At 36.1% G+C, this 13,606-nt stretch overlaps 1 protein-coding gene across 1 annotated transcript in view; it reads left to right on the top strand.

Annotated features, from left to right (window-relative positions):
* The first annotated feature begins 801 nt into the window (after positions 1–801).
* LRRC2 (leucine rich repeat containing 2) overlaps positions 802–13,606 on the top strand; it is a 52,971-nt gene continuing 40,166 nt past the window's right edge. The window contains exons 1-2 of the mRNA XM_057426467.1: positions 802–971; positions 11,267–11,477. Coding sequence (XP_057282450.1) covers positions 847–971; positions 11,267–11,477 — 336 coding nt within the window. The 5' untranslated portion in view covers positions 802–846. The remainder of the gene's footprint in view (positions 972–11,266; positions 11,478–13,606) is intronic.

Genomic DNA, 13,606 nt, shown 5'->3' with positions numbered 1-13,606 from the left:
AGGTAGCATTCATACTGGGGCCAAGCTGACAAGGTAATGAGAGCTGTGATGAACTTCTGCAGGCACAAGGTTTCTGCATGAAGTTTCTGTGGTTTCAACTAAAGATGGAAAGCTTCTTGAGTTAGGATCCAGTTCAGCTCAGTTCCTAACTGCACAGGACCTGATACATGGATACGAAGCCTTCGATTGTTGGAAGGTAATTCTATATATGCTAATAAATGGGGACCATGTGTTCACAACCCTTCACCTTATCTTTGACCTAAGTAAGTTTTCACTGTATGTTGCAGGCTGGTCTTTCAACGCCTTTCACAGAAATGCACCTACTGGAAATTCCCAGATTCCACTGGAACAGGATAGCTTGGATGCGTAATGATCAATACTTGGGAACTGAAGATGAAGTGTTTTTGCAGACTCTACAATGAATAATTTCTCTATGAGCTCTCTTTTAATATTACATAAATTAGTTACATAAAATTAGTTACAAAAATGTAAAAATACAGTCTTTAAAGTTATTTTCAGTGGTGTTAATCAAATTAGCATTTCTTTCGAACTGTGTCTTTATTTTGGAGAGGGAGAATTGCAATAAATACAAAAAAAATCAACTTTTAACAGTTGTCATGCATTTTATGTAGAAGTCAATTGCATACTACATTGATTACTGACAGCACAAAACCCTAGACAAATTAGGTAAGATGGAAATACTATATTAACATTTCTCCTGACATTGCTTTTTTTCCCAGATAATTTTAATGAAACATGATCATTTGGTTCCTTATTTTTCTATTATTTCTTTCCTGAAGTGTTCATGATGGCTTGTTGTTGCAGGAGAAGCTTAATGTCAACAGTATGGGGCATCAGGTGATAATATTTGACTTTTCTCTCATAAGAGGACTGTGGGAAACTCGAGTTAAGAAGAACAAAGAACGTCAGAGAAAAGAGAAGGAAAGATTAGAAAAAAGCTCATTGGAGAAGTAAGCCAACTTTCCTGCCGTTCATTTTAACTAAATCCATTATTATTATTATCCAGTAACGCTGGCATATACTAAGCATTATCTGATTCAAATCTTATATTTTTGGGTTTGATTTCAACAATTTCACACCTCCTTTCCTCAGATGATTGTAAAAAAAATGCAGTAGAAATTGTGCTTCTGTTTAATTAGAGTCCCCCCCTTTCTTATATAAACTATGATTTACTAAGGCTGTATTTTATTGTCTACTGTGTAGAATTAATTTGGAGGAAAAAATATTTTGTACATTTTTATTACTTATATGCTATATAAAATTATGACTATTATAGAATTCATGAAAATACGCTCAAAAATTTAGTACTAAAAATACTTTAAGGCTTTTGTTGAGTTGACAGGAGAAACAAAAGGAATTAAATAAATGGGCATATACAATTGCTTCTGAATAAGAAAGAGAGGATAGAATAAAAGAATTATTATAGGATTTTCTTTCTTGTTAAAATATTAAAGAAAGCTTTGATTGCAATGCTTACATACACTAATCATGTTATTGTTTTTGTTATATTTAACTTATGGTTTCTTTAAGGAATATTTTGGTTTCTTTATGTTTGTTCCCATAAGAGACAGTGAAATATACTGTGCTGGCAATGTTGGAAACATGACATTTTTCCCTTCTGAGAAGAGAAAAAAGCAATAAAAATAACTTCCTGCTTTAAAATGCACAGGGTTAAAGAGTGTCCTTGTTTAAAAGCATCATTGCATTCAACCTTTGTGTGGTGTTTTGGCTGTCTCAGGAGACATCCACTCATTGATTCTCACTTCCAGTGCAGCTACACTGACAACAGAGCAACTGCACCAAGAGAAGACCAGGGTAATACAAAGAGTGACTGCCCTTTCTGCATAGTTGCAGTCTTGGGTCTCCTGTCCCTACACCAAAGCCTGCATTAAAAACAAGGGAAAATTGAGCTTGTCCTTCAGATTAAAGGATAAACTTTCTTTTTTGGTATGAGCTGAGGGACAGAATAAGTTTGCTGTTGTGACGATTTTTTATGATGGAAAAAAAAAAGTGAAAGGATATGGGATGAAATTTGATTAAATCTTATTTTGTCCCACATGCTACATTAAAAATGGCTTTGCCCAGTTCTAACACAGATAAAGCACACAACTCTCTACTGGTGTCTACGTCTGCTAGCGGCTCTTGGGATGCCAGTGCAGCCTTCTTCATAAAAAGAATATTATGACTAGGAAGCCACACCTGTAGGTTCTAACAGCACATGCTGTTCATTTTCAGAACTGCTAGAAGGTCAGTCCCAGTGCAGATCTGAGCATCAGCATCCCTCTGCCATGTTTTGGTTTTGTTTTCTTGGTGCAGAAGATAACTTCTGAGTTCAATAACACAAAAGCAAACTAGAAATGCCAGGCATTGGAAGTTCTGTATGAAAGAAGGAAAGAGGATAACCTTGTGTGGTCTAGGTAGATAATTCCAGCTCTCATGTTTTTGTCAGTAGCATGTGTTAAGGTTCATTTCTTACTGTGACTTGAGTTTTCCATAAAAACAATACATTCTCTGTGCCATTTCTGCCTGTGGTTGGTTGTCTTTATTCATTCCTCCAGCTGAAAAAGTGGAGCTTGACAGCCTTTTTTTTGAACTAATGAGGTCCAAAGTAGTTCTGTTATTTTTTTTGTGCCAAACTGAGATGGGGAATTTGGGTATGACACAGAGAAAAAAGTTCCAAGTACAATTTCAGCATTCATGAAGGAATTTTATTTTCTTCTTTTAGCTTGCAGTTTGAATACAGTGCTTTGTCTTGTACATCTTCATGTAATCAGACTGCTTTCCAGGTAGTCTTACTTCTTTTACTGCTCCTGGAAAAAAAGGAAAGAACACATGCAACTTTGTTTCCTGAATGCGAGTGATCAGTATTATCACCCACTGAAATGAATGGCAAAATTCAGGTTAATTCTTATAATGCAGGCCTCATAGAATGGAAAAGGCTGGCAGAATAACAGTCAAAGTCATAAAAATATTGGTAAGACAATGCAAAATTCAGTTAAAAGAAAAAAATCTCTTTGTTTTATGAGGTGTGTAGTGACCTCCTGACCTTTAGGTCCTAAAGGTCAGGTCACAAGTTATTTCTTCGGTCCTTTTCAGTGCTTCCGAAAGGCCAAAAATAAGAGGAGATTTTTCTTCTTGTTATCACAAAAAGATAGATAAAATTGTAATTGTAATTAAATGCTTAATAGGAATAATATTCCCCTGTAGAAATACGTTTCATTATTTTAGGGAGTTCTGGACATTAAATGCTTAATAGGAATAATGTTTCCCTGTAGAAATACATTTTATTATTTTAGGAAATTGTGTGATCAGTTTTTGGTATTCTACTCAGAGATTAAAATTTTACCACAGTCAGATAGGTCCACTGAAATCAGTGATAGTAAGAAACTATTTTGGAATGGATTGTGACCCAAAATGGTAATTCCAAGAAGATGTTCAAAGAAGGAAGTTTCCTGAACTGAGTCTGCATTCTAGCATTTAACAGTCTAGATAATTATCTTTGCCGGCAGTCAGAGTGAATACCCAAGTAGTGTTGGAATTAATAGAGTTTCGCTGCAAATATACTTGTACAACAGATGAGCTTGGAATCTGTCTTGCTGAGGCTGCTTTTATTTTCTTAAAAAACCCAAACCCCAAACAAACAAAATCCAGTTTTCCTCAAAGAGGTTACAGCTCACTGATGCCCTTGAGATTGTGCAGTTCCTTATCAACTGTGTTGCTAGGTAAAATGACCTGATACTATGTATTTATTGTTTGAGGAAATACTCCCAATTAACCTCTGGGGAAGTTTGCTCATCTTGGGGCAAGGTGATTTAGTTCATGCAGGGTCAGTAAGCAATCACATATTAGGTGTTTCTCTTTTTGACTGAAGAATTTCTAACATGAAACCCTTGCAAATAATTGCAAAACTTGAAGTGTGAATTAATGGTAAAGTCTTGTAAAGTTTTTGGAATTTAGGTCTAGTGCAGATGTTTAAGCAGCTGATCAATGAAAGCTGATTCTGGAGAAAAAGAATATTCTGAAAAGCTCATATCTGTCTCTGAGATATGGGAATCAGAACACATTGTGTGGAGTCCTGTTTCCCATTTGATTTTGTGGGACTCCAGAAGCACAACAGTTTAATTGACCCCTGCTTCTGAGGGACATCTATAAACCAGCAACTGAGTATAAAAGAGAAAGATACAGTATAGTGTTGTACAAGAGTAATTTAATTTTACATTATGTCCTTAATCACATTGGGCAAGCCCGTTCTAAGTCTCCCACAGGATATAAAACATGGACTCTTACAGAAAATGTGCATTGTTCTGTGGTTATGAAAGTCCACATTATAGAAAGAAATTTGTGTTTATAGCACTGTTTTATATTTAATCTTCTATAGTCTGTTAGGGGTGAGCAATCTCATATGCTGCTTTGAAATCTGGAATGATGTCAGACTAACTTGATGTGGTATGATAGCGTTCCTCATAAATTTTCCTTTCTACTATTTTTGTTGTTTTGATAAGGGAAGGAAAGTGAAAAGCAGGTAAAAACTGATGGCTGACAAATTAAACATTCAAGTGAGGAAATGACAGAGATGTTTGCCCAGATTAGCCATATAAATATTTGCTATGAAATGGCAGAGCCTGGCTTGTCTACCAACCAAACTTGTAGCAAAGATAACAGTTTATTCAACTGCCTCTTCCAGTGTGTCTCTTCTCCAGCATTTTCCTCTCAAGGTCTAGCTAGCTAAATGTGCATGTGTTACTTTCCTTAGAAATCGCTTCCTGAATGTTGAAAGTCAAAAGAAAACTTTCACTCTACAGGCAGACAATGACTTTTTTCCCTGAGAGGTTATGTGTTTCTTTAATAAAATAGATTTGTCTCTATCTTTAAGCCAAACTTCAGTGCTGTAACTTTATTTGTACTTGAACTAAGATTCTATTTGTGATGTTTATCTTTAATTCTCCCACTCAATACCCAATTCAGAATTTTTCTAAAAAAGACTAAAACTCAAATTGGGAGCCCTTAGCTCCAAACACAAATTATAGGCAACAAGTTGGAAATAAATCTGTAGTTCTAATAACCACTTATTTGACTTCATTCTTAGGCACTTGTGCATACAGACCTTGCATCTAATGTACTGCATGCAAATAGGTTTAAAGATAAAAGCCGCTGTTGAGTCACAGTTCTTTACAACCCATGGAAGACTGTGGCAGAGGGACTGAAATTAGATCAATGCAATGGAATTTGAAGAAAATACTACTCATCCATCAGGAATATTAGTCTGTGCTGAGTTCCACTTTAGCTGTCATGCTCTTATAAATATTCTGTAAAAATATTTAATAGTGCTGTGTGGCTAGTGATTCTGACAAAGAGTACTAAACTAGTGTCACAATGTAATGTCCTGGTTATTTCATCCATCCTGATTTAGAAGAAACAGTGCCATCTAATGAAACTTCCTTTCTTTACCTAAGAAACATAGCTTTTCCTCAAGGACAATGAAGTAGTGTTTGGGGAATGATTACCTGAAGACAAGTTTAGCATTAACCAAAGTGGAAATACTTGAATATTCTATTTGCATGCTGATCCTGTTTCATATAAAATCATAGAATTATAGAATAGTTTGGGTTGGAAGGAATCCTAAAGCTCATTCAGCTCCAATTCCCCTGCCATAGGCAGGGACACCAGGTTGCTAAAAACCCCTTCCAACCTGACCTTGAACACAGACAAGGTTGGGGCAGCTACAACTTCCCTTGGCAACCTGTTCCAGGTTCACCACCCTCACAATAAAGAATTCCTTCCTAGTATCAAATCTAAATCTACCTTCTGCCAGTTTAAAGCCATTCCCCCTTATCCTATATCTATATGCTCTTGTAAAAATCCCTCTCCAGATTTCTTGCAGGCCTCATTTAGCTATTGGAAGCTGCTCTAAGGTCTCTGCGGAGCTTTCTTTTCTCCAAGCTGAACAATCCCAACTCTCTCAGCTTGTCTCCATAGGAGAGGTGCTTCACAGGATAGGCATTGCATGCCCTCTGACCATCTTCATGGCTCTCCTCTGGACTTGCCTGAGGTGGTCCATATCTCTTTTGTAATGGGGGCCCCAGAACTGAATGCAGCACTCCAGGTGGAGTCTCACCAGAGCAGAGTAAAGGGGGGGGAATCACCTCCCTTGACCTGTTGGCCACACTTCTTTTAATACAGCCAAGAACACGGTTGGCTTTCTGAGCTACGAGCACATGCTGCCGGCTCATGTTGAACTTGTCAGCCAGCACCCCCAAATCCTTCCCATCAGGACTGCTATGAATCCATTCTTTGCCCAATCTGTAGTTTTGCTTGGGATTGCCCTGGCCCATGTGGATGACCTGTATAGTGTGTTGTCCTGAAAGCTCACTGATATACAGCAATGTATTAGGAAATGTCTTGCTAGAATTAACCTTTTTTCCATACCGTTTATAGTCTGCTTTGGTGAGAGGTGTGTTTTTGTGTTACAGATATAAAGGCATGAAACAACACTTTTTTTTTTGACAAATATTAGAGGCATGAAATCAGCCTTTTTAAAATTAGTTTGTTTATTTGCATAATTGATGTAAAATACTGGAACCTTAGAACTCACATGACTCCCATGTCCAGAATTTCTTTTTTTTTTTTTCCTCTTCATACTCCCCCATAATTAGGCTTTACTTGACTAATACTTTCTGAATATTTTAAATGGTAGCTGTTTCTTTAATCTGACTTTTTGATCAGTCTCTAGAGGAAGACAAAATATTTTATTGATGGATAGTAACAAAAAGACCTAAACTTTAGGAGGGCTGTGATTTTGTAACTAACTCATTTGTTTGTCGTATGTGAAAAAGTGTTCCTGGACCATCAGGAGGTTTTAAAAAGCTAAGACCAGAAATTTAATTTCTCTGAAAGTATATTAACATATTTAAAGGCTCATTTTATTTGGGTGGACATTTTTTTTTCTGTTTGCCACTTTATTTTAGGTGCCTTTTGTATCTTTACAGAAAATTCGTGAAATAGCCTCTAGATATGACAAATGTGGTGGTAATTCTATTTTATTTGAAAGTTGTCACCAAAGGAAGACTTAAAATGATCTTTATTTTCATAAAGATCTTTAAAAGTACCTTCACCTCAATTTTTGGACAATGATAGAACTGAATAGATCCCTTTGATTTGATCTCAGCTGTAACCTGCAAATTACAGCTTTGCAACCTTTGCTTAATGATAATGTACTGGCTTGGTCTAAGCCACACCTTCATGCCAGAAAGGCTCATGTTGACTCATTTAGCTAGTGTGCACCCCAAGGATACAAGCGAGGGCTGTAAATTGTTAGGACCTCTGCCATTGGGATAGACCATATTTTCATTCTGAGATGCACTGTATAAAATTATGCATTTTTGTTGCTTAATTATTAATTCACTTTTCATCTGTTCAAAATGTGCTTTACATAGTACTTAGCCCCATGACCATAAGCTTTCTTTTAAAGCTAAACAGAGATTGCTATCATCTAATACATGAGTAAAGATGAAATTTTACACAAGACTTCCAAATCAGTGCATGATATCCATGTTGAATTCCTAAACAGATTTAATTTTTAACACCTGTTTTTCTTCTTAGGTCAATATTTCACTGACTGATTTGGTTAACAGCAGTTTTTTCTATGTGCATTTTATTTTATTTAGCTGACAATGTGTCACGACCTCCTGAGATTTGTGTTTTGTATGTGTTATCAATAAAGTGTCAGAGGGCAGTTTATTGTTTCATCTTTAATGTAGCTCCCTTCTTGCTGATTTGTGTATCCCTTGTGTGAGAGTAACAATTTAGATCTGAGCCCTCTGCTCTTCTGTTCCAGGGGTCTACCTGACAGAGCACTAAGGTGCAGTAGAGCAGTTCAGTGCCTTACTTTTTATCAAGACCTAGACTTTTTAACCTCTTTTTTTTTCTGTTAAATTTCTAACCTCTGTAGAATTTATACTGTGGGGAATGAGTCAGTCAGCTTGTGTATATGAGTGAAGAGCAATGAATACAAGAAAAGCATCTTGGAGATAAGCTTTTTTAGTGCATTGAATTATGCACTGAGATAAAATCTTTATTGCTTTAGTACAAAAATCAAACAATTCCATGGAAATGAGAGTGCGGTAATGCAGAATTAAGCTTCGCAGAGGGACAGAAAAGCTGTATGTGGAGGACTGAAGGAGGATGTGAGAAACAACAGTACAGCAGTGCTAAGTAAAGATAGGATTATTTTGAAGATTAAAAAAAAGTAATGCCAGAGTTTTGGTCTTTTTCAGCTCCTGACTTTTAATAGTTCACATCTTTTTGTTTTGTTTCTTGAGGATTCAATGAACTTTCCCCACACCCTCCCTGCACACTTCACCTCCCACCCACCTCCCACAGGAATACAGAGCTTTTACAGCTAATTAGGTATGCTTACTGGTAGATGAGTTTTGGAAAAAAAAGATGAGTAGGTGTTCTGGGCCTGCTTATATTTCTTACAGTATACGAAAGCACTATTTTCTAGCTTTTCCTAGTGATCTATTACTCTTGAATTGTCTGCCCTCTGTTGTGCTGGTGGTTTCTGGAGTTCAAATGACAAATTGAATAGACAAGATCAACACTAAGAAATTAATTGGCTCATGAGTCAAAGCATCTGAAGGAGGAGTTTCAATTTTAATGTCTGCTTATATGAAAAATTCTGTAATCTGAGTGCTTCCAGACTGTAACTGGAGGGGATACCCTTTAGTAGGGCTGCCTACTGCAATCAAGTTCTTGTGTGTCTCTCATCCTGTAACCAGAGTATCAGATGCAGCATATTGTGAAGGATCACAAAATAGCCTAAAGAGCTGAGTCTTCTCTAACTTCTTTGTCTTTGTAATATCAAATCGATGTAGAAAAAATAATTTGAGATGCTGTGGACTGGTGATACACACTTCTGTGACTGCAGCTTCTATACCCCTCTAAGGACTCACTGAGCTGAATGTGTTGCTGGAATTGTTTTCTGTCTATCCAGTCTTTTTCTTCCTAACTCATTAAAAATATCACAGCTCACTGTAGTATAAAGCAGTCCACAATTAGACACTGAGAGAAATAGTGAGATTTACTTCAAATATCTATTTTTTTTAATTCTCAAGCCTCCTCTATTGACAATAAATATCAGAAAGTCTTCCAGATGCTTACTTGTAAAGAACGTACTGATCTCTGTAATGAAAAATGAAGCCAAGGATGAGTAACTTTTCTGCAGCTCTCAATAACTACTTTGACTATTCTTTCATTGCTTCTTTCCTACCTTGATAAATAATTGTTCCCACTGCCTCTCTGAGAACTTTTCTGCTTCTGATGTGTTAGAAATCCTTTTCCTATTAATTTCTATACCTGCAGTAAATAACTTCACTTGTTTTGTTGTGATTTTATATCTGATTTTTATACTGTCTTCTCATTTTTTAATTCGAACATAAATGTAATTTTCTCTTTTTTTTTTTTTTTTCCTGTATGTTTTGGAAATGAGGGGAGAAAAAGATCCTTAGAGTGTCTTCATTATTATGTACTTACTCTGAGGATGAGCTGCCTTTATGCAGTCTGTCAGCACTTTAACCAGGGAGCAGCACTTTTAAATATCTTCACTGGCCTATGTAGCTCATCCTCTGAAATGCTTCTAGATTTTTTTATTTTCTCTCTATGAAGGTGTTCATGGGAATACATTGAGCTATTATTACAGAAGGGTCTTTCTGTAGTTCTCTTATGACCCATGTATAGTGTGCTTCTCTTTGCAACTGAATCAGGTCTTCTTGTGGTCTCTCAGGCTAGCTGCTGATAAACACTCATATGTAGTTTACAAAAGTGTGCATTGTCTGCCAACATGCTGTGGGTATGCTGATAGGTGAAGACTCCTGCTGTTGCTGTGCTTTCTGCTTCCAAGCCTCTCTAACATAACTGAAGGTTTTAGTAAATGCTGCTATTTGTGCTGGGCAGTTTACAGCTGTCTCCATAATACCTTTCCTATTTAGTCATGCAGTTTTGAACCTGAAAGATTTATTTTGATAGCATTGAGTCAAATCTGACTTTTAAACTATGCAATCATATTCCCATAAATATATTCTGCCTTGCAGTTTCTATATTGTATCTTGCTATGAGTGTCCAAAAATTGCTTATTTTCACCAAGTCTGGAAGATGCTTCCTGTATCTCAATTTGTAACTGATTTCTTGTATGTGAGTTAAAACAAGACATTCTGTTTCATGTGCTAATTTTTTAGCATTTTAGCATTTTAGAGAAAGTCCCATGCTTAGCTGGGGATATGTGTACAGGTTTTGTTACTCCGTACTTGAACTTTGAAATCTTACATGTGATTTTCTTTGTAGGACATAACATTTTTCACTTCTGCTAGGGGCCACATTATCCTGAATTTTGTGCCCTTCTTCACCTGTCAGTTTTCTGCAAGTCTTTAGCTTAAAATTTCTGTGTGGACATCAAATAAATGGATCATATGTATCACAAGAATCTATCATTCAAAGCATGACATCAAATTTATGAGACAAGAGGCTCTACACAGTTTTATTTTGGTACAAGGAAGGCATACTTCAGTTAATCAACCTGTTTCTTAATTGACTAAGCTGAAATAAATCTTTCCTAAATTAAAGCACATGCTTCTGACACTGCTTAATTATATAAAATTGTGTTTGCACCTGAAGTTACACAGGTAAAAGTTTGCCCTGGACGTGAGCCTAAAGTTACACTGAAATTGAATATGAAATTGGTTGGCATGTCATAACTTTGACCTTTGCCTTTGCCCTCTAAGGTGATATTGGAAGATAACGTTTAAAAAATAAGAATAGATCATTATACTTGAACAAGAAAGGTCAGGGAAAAGGGACTATTTCTAACTTCTTACTAATTTTTGTTTATACATATAACTTGTTCTGTGAGAATGTTTTCCCTACCCTATTGATATAAAGAATATAATTTATGCCGTTTTCTGTGACAGTGTATTCAGACTCCATTTTTCTTTTATTCTCTGGGGGTCAATGTTTTATTCTCTGTTTTATAGTCAGTAAATGAAATCCTGCTCATCTGAAATCTATATTAAATCTAGAAATCTAAAAATGATTCTAGGACTCTGGGAATGCCTTTTTTTTTTTTTTAATGGTGATTACATTAGAGTCATATTTATATTTTATTAAATACTTGTGCAAATGAAGACCAAACATTAAGACTTATTTGCCATATTGGTTCAGTTGATTTACATAACCCTTTTTGGCCCCATTTCAGGATAAAGCAGGAATGGAATTTCATATTAGAGTGCCGGAAGAAAGGTATTCCTCAGTCAAAATACCTCAAGAATGGCTTTGTAGACACTGATAAGAAGATTCTGGACACATATGGAAAGACACCTCACCTGCAGAAGAAGCGTGTTTTGCCAGATGAAGCAAATAAGGAAAGAAACAAGTTTATTTTTCACCTTTCTGGAGAACAGTGGACGGTAAATATAATGGAAAATTGTGTTTCTATTGTTAAACAGTTTGGGTAGCTTAGGACTGCAACTTTTCATCTCCCAAAACTTTTTTTTCCTGCCAATGCAAATAAAATGGATGTTTTTTCCACAGTGTTAGAAGTGACAAAAACATTTCCTGTTTCACCCTGAACTAGTGGTGTGGCTTTCAAATATGATTATTTTAAATACTCTCCTGATACATGTAGTTTAGCCCTCTCAAAAATTTTGGTATAAACAATCATATTGCAATAAGGTATCTTTCTCTGATATTCCCCAGTGATTGGAAAGAGATGAAAAGATTCTCTGGGTTTGTTAGCTCATTCATGTCTAGTCTACTACTCAGGGATCTGTCTTCTTGCTGTAATGGTGTGGTCACATCTTTCTCAAGATCTGTTGAAATCAGAATTAGTATTAGCATTAATTCAGAGTTGTCTTGCTGGAAAAAAAAGCTCTTTTTACCTCCAGTTGTATTTGATGTGAAATAACAGTTTGGAAGTAAACTCTGAATTAGAGTTTTTATGACAGTCAGTGGAAGTTGGACTAGAGTTGGTCTGAAGTTTTCTAAAGTTACTACACTTTTAATTGAAATGTATTTTGAATATACACTGCTTAATGAGAAAGTGAAATTAGAATTTTTATTTTTGTGTAGCTTGTAATTTTGAAATACATATTTTAGATTTTAATTACAAAAAACCCAATTTAAATGTTAATTAATAAAATTACTAAATTTTACTAAAAAAAATATTTTGATTGACCTGAAATGTAAGTTTGTCCCAGATTTGAACTTGAATATAAAGGTGTTTTTCAGCTTTCATGTTTTTCTGGCTTTAGCTCTTTTCTGAATAAACATAAAATGGATGAAATTTCTGCAAAATAGAACGCCCTGGTTCCATCCAGCTTTAGTAAGGAGACTATTTTTTCTACTGATGCAAATTATTTATTTAGTAGGGTTGGTTGCTGCAGAGCTATTACTTTTTAGCTTGTTGTCCAGGTCTAGCCGGGTCAAAATGAGCTTCCTAACAAGATGCTGCAACATAGTTCAGGTATCTTCAGACAAAGTTAAAATCAAAGCTGCTTTATTTAGAGTAGACCAGTGCTCCTTCAAAATAAGAGAACATTGTCAGTCTCTAGCAGCCAAAAATTATTTAAAAAATGTGAAAATCCCCAAAGTTCTGAAAGAACTGATTGCAGATATTTTTTTTTAAATATGTTATACAAGTCATACCACTTGTTGTTTTCACTCTCAACTTCTGCTTCTAAACTGAAGACAGAATCAGACATGACATTAATTTCCCCTATCACTCTCACAGAATTGCACTGAGGCAAATGTGCAGACTGTACAACAAAAGCTGCACAGGCTGGCAATTTGCATGTGAAAAGACCTGTGGATAGGTGACAGTTTTCCCAGAGAAGCTGGGATGTCATGTAGCTGGGAGATGTGGCATCAATTGTGGTATAGTTCCTGTAATGTCTTTTGCACACAAATACATTTGTGAGTTCAAAGTTTGGATGATTAAGCACTCAGACACTAGGAGAAGTCATAGGAGGGATTGTTTGTGCAATTTTACAGGCACATAACCAACTTGGTTTGCTGTTGGCTGTCTACTTACCGCTGGCAGCAGCAAACACTACAGTCCTGTGAAGTGTCCATTTGGGAACTAGCTGCAGAATCCTCTCTTCCACTTGCTTTTAGCTGATAAGTATTTCTATTATGTTTCCCCTTTCTTCTCATCGCTGAAGCAGTAATATATCCTCTAGACAGTTGATAGCTAAATCTGAGTAGGTTGCTGGTATGCCTTACAGATTTAATTTTGAGAACTTGGCTTGCTTCTGGGCTGTACCAGTTCTCTTTCTGGACTCTGTGAAACTAAGTCTCACAGAAGAGTAATCCCCAGCACAGGGATTTTGCAAGATTGAAGCAAGTGGCTTTACTGCATCCTTTCCATAGGTCTCAGTTTAAGAGCTCCCACTTGAAACTTCAGCAGCAAATGAACTGCATCCACAAATCAACTTCTATCAACTAATGGTGTTATTTGCAATGTTTCAATCAGTTAAAATGGTAACTGATCACTGCCCAGGCTTTCTAGATGTTAAAAGTGTAGACATGTTACAAAGAT

Source organism: Pezoporus wallicus, unplaced genomic scaffold (assembly GCF_028554395.1).
Source record: "Pezoporus wallicus isolate ANWC-B61680 ecotype Strahan unplaced genomic scaffold, APGP_CSIRO_Pwel_v1 contig_7162, whole genome shotgun sequence".
NCBI classification, from domain to species: Eukaryota; Metazoa; Chordata; class Aves; order Psittaciformes; family Psittacidae; genus Pezoporus; species Pezoporus wallicus.
Note: the sequence above shows the minus strand (reverse complement) of the source record. Positions and strands in the feature narration are given on the sequence as shown.